The sequence below is a fragment of the Mesoplodon bidens genome, assembly GCF_964165515.1.
Source record: "Mesoplodon bidens genome assembly, chromosome: 3".
In the NCBI taxonomy this organism is placed as follows: Eukaryota; Metazoa; Chordata; class Mammalia; order Artiodactyla; family Ziphiidae; genus Mesoplodon; species Mesoplodon bidens.
This window is the reverse complement of record NC_138178.1, coordinates 134,615,947-134,635,849: the sequence shown is the minus strand read 5'-3', so window position 1 is coordinate 134,635,849 and position 19,903 is coordinate 134,615,947. Positions and strand designations below refer to the sequence as shown.

General features: G+C 34.0%; 1 protein-coding gene across 1 annotated transcript in view; it reads left to right on the top strand.

The window, feature by feature from the left end:
• EXOC5 (exocyst complex component 5) overlaps nt 1-13,372 on the top strand; it is a 56,819-nt gene extending 43,447 nt beyond the window's left edge. The window contains exons 14-18 of the mRNA XM_081230259.1: nt 3,428-3,548; nt 4,739-4,825; nt 7,106-7,214; nt 7,411-7,626; nt 8,286-13,372. Coding sequence (XP_081086385.1) covers nt 3,428-3,548; nt 4,739-4,825; nt 7,106-7,214; nt 7,411-7,626; nt 8,286-8,474 — 722 coding nt within the window. The 3' untranslated portion in view covers nt 8,475-13,372. The remainder of the gene's footprint in view (nt 1-3,427; nt 3,549-4,738; nt 4,826-7,105; nt 7,215-7,410; nt 7,627-8,285) is intronic.
• The last annotated feature ends 6,531 nt before the right edge of the window (nt 13,373-19,903 follow it).

The following is a 19,903-nucleotide window of genomic DNA, read 5'->3' as shown; positions in this document are numbered from 1 at the left end:
AATATATCCCAAATGAAACTCTTTATCTTCCACCTAAACTTCTTCCTTTCCCCTTCTTTTCCATGTCTTTAAAAGGCATTACTATTTACTGTTTGCTCAAGGCCCAGACCCCGGAGTTATCATAATTCTTCTTTTCATCAAACCTGAGAGCCAATCTGTCAGCAAATCCTGTCTGTATACTGCCAAACATAACTCAAATTCGTCTACTTTTCTCCATTTCCGCTGATGCCACCCTGATTTAAAGATCATCATCTCTATCCATTCCTAACTGGTCTCTTTGTGTACATTCTTACCTTTCCAAATAACTGACTCCATGTAACATTTATGTTATAAATTCAAGGGTCTTAAAATTTCTTGCTTAAGACCCTTTAGTGGTTTCCTGTTACTCTTAGGGGAAAAACAAGAAGAAACTCTTTATGAAAGTATAGCTTTTCGAAAGAGAGGCATGGACATATATACACTACCAAACGTAAGGTAGATAGATAGTGGGAAGCAGCCGCAGAGCACAGGGAGATCAGCTCAGTGCTTTGTGACCGCCTGGAGGGGTGGGATGGGGAGGGTGGGAGGGAGGGAGATGCATGAGGGAAGGGATGTGGGAACAGATGTATATGTATGACTGATTCACTTTGTTATAAAGCAGAAACTAATAAAAAAAAAAAGAAAGTATAGCTTTTGATCTGGCCTCCTCTTATATATTCATCTTCATCTCATATTGCATTTCCCCTCACTACCCCAGCCCCTTTGGCCTTCATTCATTTTCCTCACTCAGGTTCTTTGCACTTGGTATCTCCCTACCCCCCAATCCTTTTCCTTCAGCTCTTGTCATGTCTGGCTTTTCACCCTTCTGATCTTAGCTAAGGTGCTACCTTCTTAGAGAGGCCTTTGCTGATCGGCCTAGCTAAAGTGATACCCCTTTCCCAGCCTAGTTACGCATTATTTCATCATTGAATTAACTTTTTTCATAACACTTGTTACAATGAAATTTTCATTTGTTAATATCTGCCTCACTCACCAGAATTCATTCATTGAACACATGCTTAAGTCCTTACCCTTGTACTCATGCAGCTTACATTCTTGTGGAAAAGATAGACAAATGACTAGTAAGTTCAATGAATAAAAATAAAATTGAGTAAGGAATAGAGAATAGTAATGGGAGGTAGGATGGGGAATTCAGGGGCAGAGGGCTTTTTTAGAAAGGCTGGTCAGAAAAGGCCTCTCTGAGGAGACATGATCCAGAGAGCTGAATGAAGTGAAGGCGTAAATTGAATATTTGGAGAAAGAGTATTTTAAGTAGAGAGAACAGCATGTAAGTTCTCTTGAATAGTGAACTTCACGGGAATCTTACCTGTCTTAGGAATCTTATCTGTCTTAATTGCCATTATAGGCTAGCACCTAGAAAGCACATAGCACGTGCTCAAAAATGTTTGACTGTATATAACATCATTCCATAAAGTTTCTAAGGTTGAAGCAAAATTACCCATAATTCAGTAACCTTGTGGTTTATTCTTACCCTTTTTTTTTTTAACCTGCAGGATGTAGATAAGCATTTGTAGCCTGCTTCCCCCCATCCTCCACCCCATGCAGCAGAAACTTGACATCAAGTATTTAACATTTGCCATTTACAAATAAGCTAATGTGGTAATTTGTATTGGGATAATAATATCCACCTCAAAGATGTGAAGATTAAAGAAGATAATAAAAAAGTAACATGAATTTGATTCTATATGGTATGAAGGAGTTGTTCTTTAGCTAGTATGGAAGCCTAGCTTCTTCATTTTAATAGCAGTATTCATAATTTGGAAGGGCTTAGAAAATTTTCTGGTAGGATGAGAATGTCCCTTATAAACATTTTTCATGCAGCTATTTAGTTAGTACATACTGCTATTATTTCTAATGATTTTATAAAATTCTGTCATGCATATATATTATAAAGTTAACCACCCCCTATTATTAGACATCTTGGATCTTTTCAGCAATTTTTTTTTTGCGGTACGCGGGCCTCTCACTGTTGTGGCCTCTCCCGTTGTGGAGCACAGGCTCCGGACACGCAGGCTCAGCGGCCATGGCTCACGGGCCTAGCCGCTCCGTGTCACGCGGGATCTTTCCGGACCGGGGCACGAACCCGTGTCCCCTGCATTGGCAGGCGGACTCTCAACCACTGCACCACCAGGGAAGCCCCTTTTCAGCAATTTAGTAGTGTAAATAATGCTACAATGAACATTGTAGAGCTTAAAGTGTTTTCCTTATTTTGAATTATTTTCTTTGGATAAAATTCTGGAAGTGAAATTAACAGATCAAAGTGTATTGCAAATTAAAAAAAAATTTTATACGTATAAACTATTTTCCTAAGGGTTTTTTTCCCACTAATCTATACTGCTGCTGGCATGTATGATTATACCAGCTTTTCTGCACAACACTGAATATTCTTTAAAAACTTTAATAATTTAATGGTTAAAAACATACATCACTATTGCCTTTTCATGTCTTTCATTAATAGCAAGGATTAGTATTTACTACATGTATATTGACTTTATTTTTTTCTCTTGTAAATTTGTGTTGGAGCCTTTATTTTCTTATCAATTGGTGATTTTGTCGTTTATGGGAAAATAAAACACCTTTATTTTCCATTTTTAAAACTTTGAAAAAAAATCCTCCTCCTGTAAAGAACTCTAGGTATTAAACTTTTGTTTTCTCATTTTCTGTGAGTATTTTTCCTAGCTCCTTATGTCTTTGAACTTTAGCTAGAAACATAAATGTCTGTGGTTAGTAGGGACCTTAGAGTTTAACTATTACTCTCTTACAAAAGAGGAAACTGAAATCTGGAGAGATCAGCTGTCTGTTTTGGGGTCAGAATGTGAAGTGGCTTGAATACAGTGCTGAAAATCTGGAATTTATTATGTTGACAGTGAGGAGACTTTGAATTATTTTTGAGGAAATAGTAGAGAACATGGTGAGTGAAATATGTTAAATATATTATCATGGCAACAATATATAGCATAAAAGATAAGGAGATTTGAACCAGGATACTAATAAAATTATTTTAACTGTTACCAGAGGTAATGAGGCCTGGTTATAAGAAAAATGGTAGAAGTGTATTCATGGCTCATGAATCATTGGGCATAGGAGGGCAGGAAAGGGAAGGAGAAGGTATAGTTCAAGATGATTTATTTATTTATTTATTATTTATCTCCGCAAATAATGAAGACTTGAGTAGATAGTGAAAATTTGGACGTAAAAACTTTGGATGAATTTTATTAAATTATTAACAAGCTTAATTTTACTCTTCTGTCCACAAAAATTATTGCTGATTTAATGAAACAGCAGTTACTTTTATGCATGTTGTATATATAAAACCACATTCTTTTTTCTGTTGCTTACATGAATTTCTTTAATATGATTCTAACATATACATGCCTTCCAACTTTAGGAATTCCTTCTTCAGATTCTAAGAATGCAAATCTCTATTTTTTGGATGTTGTGCACCAGGCCAATACTATTTTTCATCTTTTTGACAAGCAGTTTAATGATCACCTTATGCCACTAATAAGGTTAGTCAAATTGTCCGATTTTCATTGGTGTTTCAATTAATATTATAATATTCTACTTCTTGTTAAAATTTAAAAGTAATAGATGTTCGTTAAGACATCAAACAGGAACAAGAGGGTGTGGAATAAGTAAAAGCCCTTTTCCTCTTCCTTGCCTTCCTGTTTTCCTTCTGTGGTATTAATTTTGGTTTACTGAATGTGTCATAAACCTAAATCTGATATGAAAGACAACTTCTAGCTTGTTCCCACTTATTATAATAAAAAGACGTACAATAACAATTTTATGAGATCAATAGGACAGGTTTTGATGAGGCATTAAATAAGGTTTTGTTTATATCTTCCTATCAATTTATGTGAACTTTTAAAGCATGTGAGGATTAAATAAGGTAGTATATATGTGAACATGCTTTTTAAAATTGTATGTGTAGTACTATAATTAAAGAGGAAGAATATTCATATAGAAAACAAAATTCTAGACATTTTGTATAAATGTTGATATGCCAAGAAATAATTAGTCTAGAAACAATCTCAAAGATAAAGATTACTTGTGATCCCTGAATCACATTTTGAAAGGAAATTTACTTTTTAAAGAGCTCTAATGTCACATAACAAAGAATTCATGTAATTATTAGGGTTGCATATTCTTTAATATTTTGGGTGTTTTTTGACATTTAGGTAATATTCAGAAGGTAAATATGGCTACCAAGTTGCTTTTCTTTTTCATTTTTTTTAATATAGGAAAGCTAAATACAATTGAATTGGGTGTTAGTTTAGTCTGCAAATTTTAATTAGTATAATTTGCTATATTCTCAAGACTTTGTGATTTTTCTTACTGATATACCAGAAATTTAATTAAAAAGGAAACCAAATAATTTCAGAAATTCAAAATCACATGTTTATATTCTAAAGGGATGTCTCCTCACAGATGAAAGTAATAAATCTAAATCCTCCTCTTCCGTCTCTTTTAACGGGTTAGTTTTTCCTAGCGTGACTATTGTAATGAATTGGGCATAGTGAATACTAAATAATTACTTTACTATTTATATGCTTCTTGGATTGGGGAGCAAATTAAAATAATGTGTGTGTGTGTGTGTGTGTGTGTAGGTATATAGCAATACATATATGCCTATGAAAAACTGTTAGAATTGTAAGGCTACTAATGTGATCTTTTTCCCCCTTTAAACATTCAATAGCTCTTCTCCTAAGTTATCTGAATGCCTTCAGAAGAAAAAAGAAATAATTGAACAGATGGAGATGAAATTAGATACTGGCATTGATAGGCAAGTTGTTAGTTTTACTATTTCTCTTGCATTTTTGTTGTTGTGTTTATTTTTTTATTTTTAAATTTTTTTAACATCTTTATTGGACTGTAATTGCTTTACAATGTTGTGTTAGTTTCTACTGTATAACAAAGTAAATCAGTTATATGTATACATATATCCCCATATCCTCTCCCTCTTGTACCTCCCTCCCACCCTCCATATCCCACCCCTCTAGGTGGTCACAAAGCACTGAGCTGATCTCCCTGTGCTATCTCTTGCAATTGTAAAAACACCATTGTAACAACATGAAAATGATTTTCAGAGAAGAAAAAAGTCTATTTTAATTCCACCATCCTGCTATAACGTTTGATTTTAATTTTACATATTGCTTTCATCTGTATTAGAATGTTGTTTTTATTGGCTTCCAGGTTTATTATTTATGGAAGTCAGTATGTTTAGACTTACTTTTAAAGCAGATTCTATTTAAAATCTTTTTTTGTAAATGCCCCCTCCTACACACACACACACACACACACACACACACACACACACACACACACACACACACACACACACACACACACACACACACACACCTCTCTCTCTCGCTCTCCCCCTCTCTCCACATCCCTTAAAAATGGTATGTAGGGCCTCCCTGGTGGCGCAGTGGTTGAGAGTCAGCCTGCCGATGCAGGGGACACGGGTTCGTGCCCCGGTCCGGGAAGATCCCACATGCCACGGAGCCTGCGTGTCCGGAGCCTGTGCTCCGCAACAGGAGGGGCCACAACAGTGAGAGGCCTGCAAACTGTCAGGCTAATATCTGAAATGCTTTAAATAAATATACTGATTTTCTAAAAGTAACTTCCATTAAGTGAATGCAGACTCTACGTTCCAAAAAAAAATTTTTTTTTTTTTTTTTGCGGTACGCGGGCCTCTCACTCTTGTGGCCTCTCCCGTTGCGGAGCACAGGCTCCAGACATGCAGGCTCAGCGGCCATGGCTCATGGGCCTAGCCGCTCCGTGGCATGGTGGATCTTCCCGGACCGGGACACGAACCCGTGTCCCCTGCATCGGCAGGCTGACTCTCAACCACTGCGCCACCAGGGAAGCCCCAAAAAATTTTTGTAATGTTTATTGTAGTTAATTACCTGTTCATAATATGGAGCAGTGGATCTCTGTCTTTTGAGATGATGGTGGGCATTTATTTATCGATGATGATAATAGCTACTATTTGGCTTGGCCAGAAAGTTCGTTCGGGTTTTTGTACCATGAAAAACCTGAACGAACTTTTTGGCCAACTCAGTATTTATCAAGAATTTGCTATGTGCCGGGCACAGTACAAGGATCTTTACCTGTATAATTTCATTTATTAAGTAGGAAATACTATTCCCATTTTACAGGTGAGGAAATGAAAGCTTAAAGAAATGAGGTAGTTTGCTCAAGATCATAATGCTGGATATTTGGGACTCAGATTCTAAAGCCCATGCTACTAGGTTTGGGCATATTTTTATTTACTGTAATTCTACTCCTTTCTCTTCTATTCAAGAAAACATATTTGAATATAAGTTAGTTACAGGAACTCTAGCCCTTAATATCTTTGTCTTTTGCCAATCTATTATCCTTTCCCAGCTTTATTTCATTCATTGTTGTGCTTAGATTGCTTGGTCCATCTCTTTAATTACTCCCTTGTAATTACCCTAAAATTTATTTCCTTTAACCATAATTATCTTACAGATCCTAAAATCTGGATTAATGCAGACTCTTTTATTCCCATAACCGGATGGCTGATTGCTGTTGGAGAATACCACATTACTCAAACATTATTTGTGCCGTTACAAACACATACTCTCATTTCTCAACTGGGTCTTCAGTATCACTTGTTCAGCCTCCTGCTTGTCCTTAGACTGTGAAACTCGGGTTCTTCTCACCTGTTCTTCTAAACTTTGGCCATCCCTCATAAGCCCCTCTATCTTACTACCTTCCTAAGCATTCTCCAAATATAGTTGTTAAGGAAACAAATTAGTGACAGTCTTCTAAGATCTTTAAGATTTCCTTAAATAGAGTAATGGGCAAATGAATCTTTGCCCTGTGTTTTGAGCAGGAAGCTAATAAAACTAAGAGGTCTTTGATATCATGACCTAGAATTTACTTTTTTAAAATCTGAAGTATACCCATAGTAAAAGTCTAATGGTGACATGAAATTAAATAATTTAAATTTAATTTATTATAAATAATATAAATAAAAGTAAATATAAAGTAAATTAAATGGATCAAATACATGGTGTTCTCAATTCTCTAGGACATTAAATTGTATGATTGGACAAATGAAGCATATCTTGACTGCAGAACAAAAGAAAACAGATTTTAAGCCAGAAGATGAAAACAATGTTTTGATTCAGTATACTAATGTGAGTAAAATGATTCAGTATGCTACTAAGAATATTTGCTTTGTTTATACTTTTGTTAACAATTCATTGATGTATCTTATTATGCTCCAAGTTTTTTTATTTTATACTTAGAGATTAATGAGAAACTATATGTATTTTCTCCTTAGCTAAGCTGATACACATTTCTATGTAATAAGTATAGAAAAAATTTTTACAGGCCTGTGTTAAAGTCTGTGCTTATGTAAGAAAACAAGTGGAGAAGATTAAAAATTCCATGGATGGGAAGAATGTGGATACAGTTTTGATGGAACTTGGAGTACGTTTTCATCGACTTATTTATGAGCATCTTCAACAATATTCCTATAGTTGTATGGGTGGCATGTTAGCAATTTGTGATGTTGCTGAATATAGGAAGTGCGCCAAAGACTTCAAGGTATGTATTCACAAATATCAAACTTGTAAATAGGTTCAAGAACATAAGTCAGATCATAAAAAATGTGTACTGACTTATAATCATTAGTGAAAAGTTTATAACTTTTGTTGACATTGTAGTGAGACAGATCTAACATTTCCTAACTCAAAAAGTATTGTTGCAGTCATATTTTCAATATTAACACATTTTTCTTTGAGCTTTATTTTAGACAAGGCCATATTTCAGTTCCATAGTCCGAATGACCTTATTAAATAACGCCCATGACTAATGCTGCATATATCAGATATCAGGAAAATATGTTCTTTCTTCATATACATCTCTCTGAAATCAGTTTCCCTTAATGTTTAAATTACTTAAGAAACCTGCTAAATCAACAATAACTAATTCTAGTTTACAAAAGTATAAATGATTATTATTACTATTTAAGAGAATTGGCATAATATGAATCTTTTCAAAAAGATTATAGCGAGTTTTATAATGTCTGAAATATTTTGAGTTTTAACACTTCAGGAACTTTAAAAAATTCTAACATGGAACTCTCCAACATTAGTTAAGTCCTGAATAATAGTACATAAGTGAGAAGAATTAACAAACTGATTGTAAAACTAAACATTATTTTGTTTCAATGTTATTTTTTTCCTTCTCTTATCTCAATTCAGATTCCTCTGGTATTACAGCTTTTTGATACTCTGCATGCACTTTGCAATCTTCTGGTAGTAAACCCAGATAATTTAAAGCAAGTCTGCTCAGGAGAACAACTTGCTAATCTGGACAAGAACATTCTTCACTCCTTCGTACAACTTCGTGCTGACTATAGATCTGCCCGCCTTGCTCGACATTTCAGCTGAGGTTGAATTTACAGGGCAGTGTGTTGTACTTCAGCGGGCCTTGGTTGATAGAAAGCACAGGCGGTTTCTTATGACACAGCCAACATTTTATTGAAAAATGACTGTTTAGAAAAACAGCAGCCATACTTACCCTTGAGATTTTATTTGAAATTTGGACACTACTAAGCATATTTTGCTGTTTTCCCTTAAGTTGGATTTTAATTCCATTTTTGAACTTATAAATTTCAAACTCTGTAAAGCTATATGTCATTGTTTTCATCCTGGAAAATGTTAGTGTCAGAAGGCAAATGAGATGTTACCAGTGTTCTGGTTCATGTTCTTTAACATAGTCCATTGGGAAATTTCACCATCCTGTTTTGCACTAAAGATGCGTAAAATCCAGCAAAACTACATTTGTTATTTATCAATTTTCAATGACCTTTTCAGCACTGGTAATAGTGAATCAGGTTATTTTAGGTTTTCCTAGAGAATTTTTTGCTTCTTTCAGAAGGTTAATTAACAATTGGGCATAATTTTTGTAGTTGGTTGATTGGATTTTTCTGAGGTACAACAATAATACTATTCCAAGAAAAATGTTATAAACAAAACTAAAATGATGAAATGTTTTATGTAGGTATTAGCAGTGGATCAGAATACATCTGCTTTCTGGGTAAAAAAAAAACTTAAATGTTTACAATTTCTTATTTGGTAAACAGATTTTTAAGCCAATGCTAGCAAGAAATTAATAAAATTACCTTATTTTATATTTCGCTTAAGATAAGGTGTAGGATCTTAATTAAAGGACCATATTTATTCATTATTTTAATATTATAAGGGAAGTAAAAAAATGAGGTATGGTCTAAATGGTGCATATGAGAAGTATTGACAGTGTTTAGCAACAATGCAGTCCTATAAGATTTCTACCTTTATGCAAAACTGGAATAAGATGGAATGGCTAAACATGCAGGTAGTCTTCTATTTTAAGAGGAATTGGAAATTGATAGTTAGCATTATATTCTAAGTCTTGAGATAAACTTTGCAAGGACTAGTTGCTTTTTAAATATATAGTTTCTGTCATTACCTTTTTCAGGGCATTTCTGAAGCGATTCCTACTGAATGTAGTTAATTGAATTGGCTTAATATGGTGGTATAATAAATCACTTATAAAATTTTAAACATCAAGCAGAAATTTAGAAAGATCTTTGCTCTAAAAACTGTAAACTTGCTCTGTGAGAATGCATTCTTAGCTATATGTAGTGTTTCAGCTTTCATTGTATTTTTCATAGTCTTCAGGAACAGATAAACTTTAATGTTCAACTCATTCTTGACTTTTCTTTTTCCTTTAATGTAGGCTTTTTGGCCTACTTCTGGAAAACTAATTTTAAGAATATGTTTCTGAATGTTCATCAACTTTACCCAAACTTCCAGGTCCAGAGCGAGCTAGCTACTGTTTAAGTTACTATTGACTGAATTTTCTTCATTTTCTGTTTAGCCCAGTGTTATCAGGGTAAGCAAAAGAAATGAAGTATGCCAACTTTTGTCAAAGCATTTTAGGAAATTGTGGCAGCTTTAGAAGGCTGTCTAATTTTCTATTCCTTAGCCAAAGGAAAGCCAGAACAGGTTTTGGATACTAGAGAAAGTCATATGCTTGTACTATTGCCATTTTAGAAAGCTCTGATGTGAATTCAAATTATACCTCTGTTACTTAAAGCCAACAATTTTAAAGCAGTAGTTTTACTGGCCACTTGAACTCTTTGTACACAGTGTCAATTTGTAAAAAAATAAAAAAGGGAAAAAAATATCAAATAAAACATGAGAGAACACTTTAAGACTTCCAAATCAGAAAAGTGCTTCAAACTATTTTGTTTGGATTAATTTTTTAAATGTAAAACATATATTTGTTGCTTAGATATTTCGTTAAGTATTATTTCCATGTTTGAGTTCTGTGCGATATTTTCCATTATGTCCATTGACAGGACAGTAACAAAGAAAACTCATAAGTGACTACTTAATTTAGAAGTGTTAACATAAATGCTCAATAAACAAATTCCCTGCAATTGTTTTTTTTTTTATTTCACTCCATTTTTACATTTTGAGGACATCCATACTGAATTTTATAAATTATTTTTTATTTAACTTTTTAAGATGTTTCTTATTTTTCATAGCATAGGTCTTCCTTTTTAAACAGAAAAATACTTGACTATATAATCAAAATTAGAAACAGATTGTCTTTCTCAAAGGAAAAAAAATTTGATGTATAAAGCAGTATGCATTCTTTGCATTCGTTGGATTTCATTTTGAAAGTATTTTTCATATTAATGGACACTACAAAATTCTCAAAATATATGGCTCAAAAGAGATGGTCAATAAGTAAAATGTTTTTCATATGCACATGGTAAAATTTTAGGTAGCGATAATGGAACTTTGTATATCAGTAACTTTAGTCAACATTTGAATAAGGAGAATCTTTATAATTTTCCCTAGTTTCACATGAGCTAACATGCAATGTTTAGATAATGTTTTGAAATTGAAAATAGACTCTTAAACACTGCGTTTTTAGAAAATGCAGAAACACTCGCTAAAAAGCTTGAGTGTATTATGTTTTCATAACACAGAAAGTGAAATACAGAACACAGGTTTAAGAAGGAAGTCTAGCTTCTATAAGTTATGATATTGAAAATGACAGCTAACCAAAGTAGCTGAATACTTCTTATGAGGAATTGTTAAATAATGGCTGGATGTATCTTTAGACAGTTGGTTATCTGACTATTTCAAGACAGTTATTAGTAGCCTCATTTTGAGTATCCCCATGTTTGCAAATCCCTAGCACCTTTCTTGTTTTAAAAAGAGCTTCTAAGTAAGTTAATTCATGGTATATTTTAGACCATCCCTTTCCTTTCACTTTAAATATATCACTCGTTGAATATCAGCCTTCTCACTCACCATAAAATAATTAGCCAGTAGATCGACTCAAAGTGGAGAATTTACTGCTTCCTTAAAATGCCTTTTTCTCATCTATGATGGTGAAATATTTACATCTATCTAGATAAAGAGATTTTTGTTCTTGAAATGCCACAAAACCCATTAAGGTGGTCATGTTTATGAAGTAGTGCTTAAGGCATGCTTGAACTGCACATGAGAGTAAGTAAGGTTCCCTGGGTGCATAATTTGTTAGTGACTTTAAAAGCTCAGATCTGGGAGTTTAACTTTTTTTTTTATACGAAAATATTCTATGTATTACCGTTTATTGCCCATTGACTCAGAAGTATGACATATTTTCTAGAAGCATAGTGATTTCTAGTGGAGAATTTGACATATGAAGCATTCTGAGCTTTCATCCAATTAGTTTAACTATATTTCAGTCCCTGTAGTACTTCTCTCTGCTTGAAGAAGTCTGTCCTGAAACATGTTGTGTACTTTGGAGGAAAAGACCAGTCCATATTGTTACTGTAAATAATTGTACGTAAAGTAAAAATAGCATTTAAAAAATTCTGATGCATAATAAAGTATAGCTATATTTATTGACTTTAGTCCCATGCACTGTGCTCAGCCCTTTACATACATTATCTCATTTGGTTTCAAAGGAGCCCTAGGAGTAGGGTACTATTATCTCCATTTGACAGACCCCGTGCACAGAAAGTTTTAAGTAGATCTGCTCAAGGTCTACAGCTAAGTAAAAGACTCAGATAGAAACCTGAATGTTTCTCACACTTTATCTTCTATACACTATTCTCCTTATGCAACATAAAATATTGTTTGATAGGCTCAGTTTTGCTTAGTCTAATTTTCTTTTCATCCAATGTTTGGTTCTCATTGTAGTGTTTAGATTATGAAGTTGAGATACAGGGCTAATATCTAATTTACTGTTAGACTTTTTCGTAATGTGTCCGGTGTGTGGTCATACTTTTATAAAATTTGGTTTTTAAAATTTTATAAGTGGTCATGAAATTTTAATTGAATATTAAGTGTGTACCTACTAGAAATCTTTCCATCAAAAAGTTCTTTAGTGAGTTATTTTGCATAATCATAATACTGAGTAATAATTTTTGCAACAGAAAGACTTCAGGTATTTTGTACCATATTTTGTAACATGGGAGTGAATGAAAACTCTACCTTGAAAGATATGAAGAAATCAGTATTTCTACCTTCAAAAACAGACTGTTTTAATGTAACAAGCTTGCCAATTCTGTTGTTTATTTAGTGCATTGGTAGTTTTTAAATGGCTAATGCTGGAGGGAAAACATGGAGAAAAATGTACTCAATGTATTAGCAATAGGCAGTCATTTTTATGTAATCAAATATTGCATATTTAATCTTTTTAAAATTGCCTTAACTCTTAACTTTTATTCTTACCACTGATCAATCTTTCTCTTTCCAAATTTAGGGGAGAAACAACTCTCAAGTGTATATAGGAGAGAAACCTGACACATTAGAGAGTAAGAATTTTAATTGGTGATTTGAAGCAGCTGGGTTGATAACCCTGGGCTTAACAAGATTGATATTTTTAAACTAGGCCCTGTATACTTTAACATTGTTATCTGGGAGGTAACACTAAACTTCAGTTCTTGTGATTAATAACACTTTTGTGGGGGAGAGACAAGTAATTAACCATACTTGCTCATTTTCTAAGTGGTTTAGAAGGTTGCAGTCTCCCTCACCATACAAAGCTAATTTAAATATGAATATATAACAATCATACTCCAAACAGCAAACAAGCTCAGAGGAAAGTCATTTATTCAGAAGGCATAGATTTGCACTAGACAGCAGTGATGCATTACAAATATATAATTATTTTTACTAATATTTGAGCAGGTGGAATGGATTAGAACATGGTCAACATTATGCTGCTGCTAACATGTATTTTCCTATATTAATATGTACTGTGAAACATGTATTAAAATTGTCAATAATTCATTTTAGCCGAGATACTAATATTTGTATTACTGTGTTGAAGAGACAGTATCCAACTGAGCCACTTTTAATTTAAAAGTCTGAAACTGGAATTAAGTTTACTTTCAAAAACCACTTAAATTACTTTATAATCACGGGAAGGTCAATAAAACATAGAATTATCAGTGACTGGTCACTTAATAGGAAGAAGTATGGAGGGTTAAGAATAAGGATAAGAATCTGGAATGAGTTAAATTAAGTTTCATTTATACTCAGATGAGTGACTTCCTTTTGTTTTCACCATTGGCAATCTTAAATGAAGGAAAATGTCTTTCTTCCAGAGTATCTTCATATTAATAAACTAAATTTGAAGATTGGATGGAACCAACTCCAAGGAATTAATCTCCAGTGGTGGACTTTCAGATATTTTAGATTAAACTTTGAGAGGTAGGAAGCCTTCTTGATGCCCCTGTAATCTTAAATAGGCAGGTGCCTTGGAATGGAGCCATCCCTTTTTACCTGCCTGTCATTTTAATCTTTATACTGTGGGTAAATTTGGTTTCTTTGAACTCTGGCATCTTGTTGTGGTAGTCTATCAAACCTGCAGCTTTTTGCTATAGAGAATATTACCCAAATAGAACCTGGACAATGCTGAACTAAAGAAAACTGTGAAACTACCTCTTAAGTATATTGTTTGAAAATGCTGTGTGCTAGAGGATTCACATAAAATTATGTGAAAATACTTTATAAGGAATAATACTAAGTGCCTCTATATTAGGATTCTTCAGTAGAATGTATTTTCAATTTTTGCCACAAGGGGGAGAAGTTATTTTTATAGTAATACTTAAAAACATTTTTGTTTGATAAAAATAGAACTCACATAGCTTCTCTCTACTGAACAGCACCTATGAACATGTCGCTATCCTAACTAACAGGAAGAGTGTGTGAGTATGTGTGTGTGTTTAAGATTCTGAAAGTCGTGTGAGAAGAATTTCTGGGTGAATTAATGACACAAAACTAAAACAGTTTTGAAGAACATACATGTGCACAGTGGACCCAGGACCTGGACAGACTTCGTCATTAAAATTGTCTTTTTAATCATTGAATTCCTTTATCAGCTCTTTAATAAGAATCTATTGATTCATTTTTTTGCTTTCTGCTTTTTAAAGAAAAATTTTTGAAACAATCTCTAACTTACAGAAAGGTTGTAAATATGGTACAAATAAAATTTTTCCACTTTGAGAGTAAGTTGCTGTCGTGATGCCCCATCACCCTGCAATACTTTTGTATTTCCAAAGAGAAGAAATTCTCCTATATAGCCACAATACAACCATCAAAATCAGGAAATTAACATTGATATATTACTCCCATCTAATCCTAAGACCCCATTCAGGTTTCACCAGTTGTCCCAATAATGTTTTATAAGGATCCACTTCAAAATCATGTGTTGTCTTAGGTTATAGTGTCTCTAGTTTCTTTCACTCTGGAATGGTTCCTCGGTCTTTCCTTGACTTTTACTACCCTTGGCACTTTTGTAGATTATAAGCCAATTATTATGTAAAATGTCCCTAAATTTGATTTATCTGTTTCCTAGTGAATAGATTCCAGTTGTGCTTTTTTGGCAGGGGTATTACAAAAGCAATTCTGTGTTCTCATTGCATCCTGTGAGGTAGTGCACAATTTCAGTGCACTATTTCTGATGATACTCATTTTGATCACTTGCTTAAGGTACTACCTATCAGGCTTCTTCACTGTAAAGTTACTTCCTCCCTTTGTAAGTATTTTGTGAGGAGGTAGTTTGAAGCTATGTATATATCCTGCTCCTAATCAAAATTTCAGGTTATTAATATCAGTATGAATTCACGGTTTTCTAGTCAATGGATTATAATCTGTTATTTATTTTGAATCTCAAATCATCCCACATTTGGTCAATGGGAGCCCTTTCAAGTTGGCTCCTGTGTCCTTTGACAAGTTGCCATCATTTTTTAAGTACTTTCTTACATTTGGGCACACAGGTTTCTCCAAACTTACTTTGTACTTGCCTGCCCCATCTTTGGAATCAGCTGTTTCTCTGCCTTTTAGTGGACATTGGTATTTAGAAACTACAATTTGTGCATGAGATGTGCTTATAATTGAGATATCGGTGCCACACTCCTTCTCAGTGGATGGTGCTCTAGGGCTTTATGTGTGTATATACGTGTATATGTTTTAAATTTACATACACATACACTTTACTGTGTGACACCCTTTTCACCTTATTTGAGCTCCAGTACCACATATTGTATTTCGTTCTTCCCCCATGCAGGAGGAGGGACTTCCTCACTCCACTCAGCCTCTGAGGCTTTGGCTTTAGGACAGGTTGGGGGAATGAAAACCGTCATTACAGAAAACATGTAAAGATTTAAAAATTCTAAATAAAAATTACTCATAATTTCATCATTCAGAAACAACTATTTTTGGTGTATTTTCTTTTATTGTAGTCAAATTAATAAAGAAAGTGTTTATGCCAAAAACACGAGGCTTATATTTTAAGGAATTAAATTTGAAATCATATCATATGTTTTTCTATAATATGTGTCCTTGCTACTATGAGTAGTTGTTAATTAATAAAGTACATCAGAGAAACTGTTTCTGAGAAAGGAAATCTGACCATTAAGGACTAAATACCAATAGGATATTGGTATTTTATTACTAATAAAATTCAAAGGAAAAATTATCATAAAATTGTTTTGTAGGCCAGCAAATAAAAATATATTTAAGTAAGATCAACTTTATATGAGAAAGGAGTCTGTATCTAGACTGGATTTAATACATCTTAAACTTCATTTGAAATAGGAGTCTATATATGGGCAAAATACTTAATCCTCAGTTTCCTTGTTAGTGTTCTATGATCACTGCTAAGGCTAAAATTCTGTAATTCCAAATGCAGGCATTCTGTTGAGAGTGTATAGTGATGTCAGAAATGGATTAGCTTAAGAAGTCATGTCTGAGCCCAACTGAGAGTATCTGAGAGCTAGATCCTCCTCCAGTGCTGCCAGCTTGCAATGACCGTATACCACTTTGATTAAGAGCTAAGGCTCTTGAATCAGACAAATGGCAGATGTGCATCTTGGCTTTGTCACTTGCTAATTATGTGACCTTGTGCGAGTGTTGTAAAGTGAGGAGAAAAGACATTTGTGGTTTTCATCCTCACCACTTCTGTCAGCTTTTTGAAGGTATTTCCAGTCCTATGTGGGATCACCTCATTGGCTCATTTTTCATCTGACCAACATTTATTGAAATGTCCTTTGTCCGGTACTGTATTAGAAGTTAGGGATATTAAGATTAAGTAATAAGATCCTGCCCTCAAGAGTGTAGCCTAGTGAGAAAGTTAATGTATGCACCAATAGTAGTATTCTATAATAAGTGCTATAACAGTAGCATGGAACCAAGTACTGTGAGAATCCACAGGGAGCTGTTACTAAATTTGTGGGCTGGTGGGGAGGGTAGGTAATTAAAACTATTAAAATTACCTTTTATTAAACACCTATTATGTGTCAGACACCTTGCTAATAATACATTTGTTACTGTGCTTAATACAGCGGGAGGTAGGTACTGTTTTTATCCCCATTTTACAAATGAGGGAACTGAGGCACAGAGAAGTTAGATAACTTGACAGAGGTTAAATATCTAAGAAATAACAGAGTCAGAATTCAAACTATAACCACAGGCTTCCAGAGCCAGTGCTTTAACCACTTTGTTCTGTTACCTCCAAGAAGATTTCACACTAGACTTTTAAAAGTCAAGGAGCATTTCAGGAAATGGAACAGGTAGAGGGGCATTCCAGGTAGATGTGACTCACACTTGGAAAGGTGTGGTGCATGAGTCACTGGTGTATTCACAGAATGTGAGTAGAGCTTAGGGTATGTGGTCTGTCAGAAAGGCAAGTAAAGCCTGGAATATTTGCTATGCTAATTTGCTAATTGTTTAGGCTTTATCATAAAAATAATAGAGAACCAACCATTAATGATTAAGTTGGTGAATGACATGAACAACTCTTTAAAAAGGTGGCTGATAGGAATGTGTGCCGTGGGTGAGAGGGCAGAAGAGAGCAGAAGCTAGGCTACTGCATTCATCTGGATGCTGAGGGCCTGAACTGGGGGAGTAGCACAGGAATGAAGAGGAAGTGATGGACTCAGGAAACGCTTTGAAGATTAAGCCAATGGAGCTTATCGTTGATTATTGGATGTGGAGGGCAAGGAAGAGAGGGAATCAAAAATGATTCCGAGGGCTTCCCTGGTGGCGCAGTGGTTGAGAGTCTGCCTGCCGATGCAGGGGACACGGGTTTGTGCCCCGGTCCGGGAAGATCGCACATGCCGCGGAGCGGCTGGGCCCATGAGCCATGGCCGCTGAGCCTGCACGTCCGGAGCCTGTGCTCCGCAACGAGAGAGGCCACAACAGTGAGAGGCCCGCGTACCGCAAAAAAAAAAAAAGATTCCAAGATTCTTAGCTTACATATCTTGTTGAATACCAACAGTACTTACTTACATTATATACATTAGCAAAAGTAGGTTTAGGGGGAATGTCAATGAGTGCTGGAAGAACATCTATTTTCTCACCAAGAGAACTTGGTTAAGGTCATGTAAAATTTTTTAAACTTTTTAATCATCATCTTTTTAGAAATACTAGAAATGGTGGGAGAAGAAAAACATCCCTTCTTTCTCTATGGCTTTGAAACAGAGGAGTGATTTTGAAATTTGAATAATACTTTGATAATGTATAGTTGTTGAGTTTTTGTTTTTTACTTAAAGCAAAAAAGAAAGCTTTCTAGCATTTTAGTGTATGGATATAATGGGTAGACTCAAATGGAATGACACCAGTCCTCTAGAAAATTTAAGCTGGAAAGTATGACTTCCTATAGTTGGACTGTTTATATGCTAGGAATGCTTCCCGATTCTGAACCAGAATTTTAACCTTTAACCTTGAGGATGTCAAGTATCTTCTTATGGGAAGACATTGCAGATCTATAACACAGTTCTCAGCCATCATATTTAACTGTAATCCCAAAGAAAGCATGTTTATCTCATTAAGGTTCACAAATGACTCCTTGGCAGTAGTATGTGGAAAGTATAATGACAAATTATGGATATACCACAAATTAATTGTATTTGATGGATTTCAGACATGTTTTGAAGGCATATTTTTGGATCTTTTGGAAGTTTGACATAACTGAGTTGTCTTAAGCAGGGTAATAGTTAACCAAAGGATTAGCAAAATCCTTTAGAGGTAATTTATTTCTGAACCTGATTTTAAGAAAACCCAAAACTCACACATTGTCATCCTTTTATCCGATGCCTTTTACTCTGCTTTAGCAATTTTTTAACACAATGAAATAAAATTATTTTCATTGTGATTACTAATGGCTTTGATCAAAAGAGATCATTTACAGAGTATTGAATATTTTTGTTAACTAAGAAAATTGTGGGTACAAATTTCATTAAAATTTTGTGATTATATTTAGTAAATAATTTTAATACATATTTAACTTTCATCAGTACAGAGAAATGTGTTTTTATTTTTTTTTTGAGTTTCCATCTTTTTTTAATAAAGCAAATGATATGATAACTTCATTGTGAGCCAATACGTAGAGTCCAAGTTATTCAAACCCAAGGATTTTTTTTTCAGTTTAGATCTCATTATATATGTTGGAGATATTAGCTATTAGACTTTATGGTATTTCAGGTTCCTGGTTAACTTTCTTTTTTTTTTTTTTAATTTTATTTATTTATTTTTATTAGAGAAATGTGTTTTTAAAGTAGATTGTAATATTTTGATTTTTTTGTAAAGGAGATTATAAAAAAGTAAATGATAGTCATACATAACCACAGAATACATATTCATTTCAAGTGCACATGGAAATTTACAAAATGGCCTATGTGCTAGGTCTATAATGTCCTAACAATTTTCAAAAATTTGAAATTATTCAGAGTATGTTTTGTGACTATAGTGGAATAAAGTTAGAAATAAAAGTTTACTAAATTTTCATACACTTGGAAAATAAACAATTTCTAAACTCAGGAGTCAAAAAAAATTTCACTGGAAATTAGAAAATATTTGAACTGACTGGTAAAAATACAACTTATCAAAACTTGTGAGATGCAGCCAAAGCAGTGCATAGAGAAACATTTAAAGCCTTAAATATGAATGTATTTAAAAGAAGAAAAGCAGAAAACAACTATTTAAATCTATTTCAAAAAGTTAGAATAAAGCATCAAACACATAGGAAAGTAGGAAGGAAAATAACAGAAAATAAAATATAAAACAGAGGATCAATAAAAACAAAAATTGGCTTTATTGTAAAGACTAATGAAACAAACCTCTGCAAGACTGATCAAGTAAAAAAAGAGCACGAATATTATCTCAGGAAAGAAGAGGGAAACTTCTGTACATATTCTGCAGACATTAAAAAGAAAACTAAAGCGGGACTTCCCCTGTGGTCCTGTGGTAAAGAATCCGCCTTCTAATGCAGGGGATGCGGGTTCGATCCCTGGTCAGGGAACTAAGATCCCACATGCCGCAGG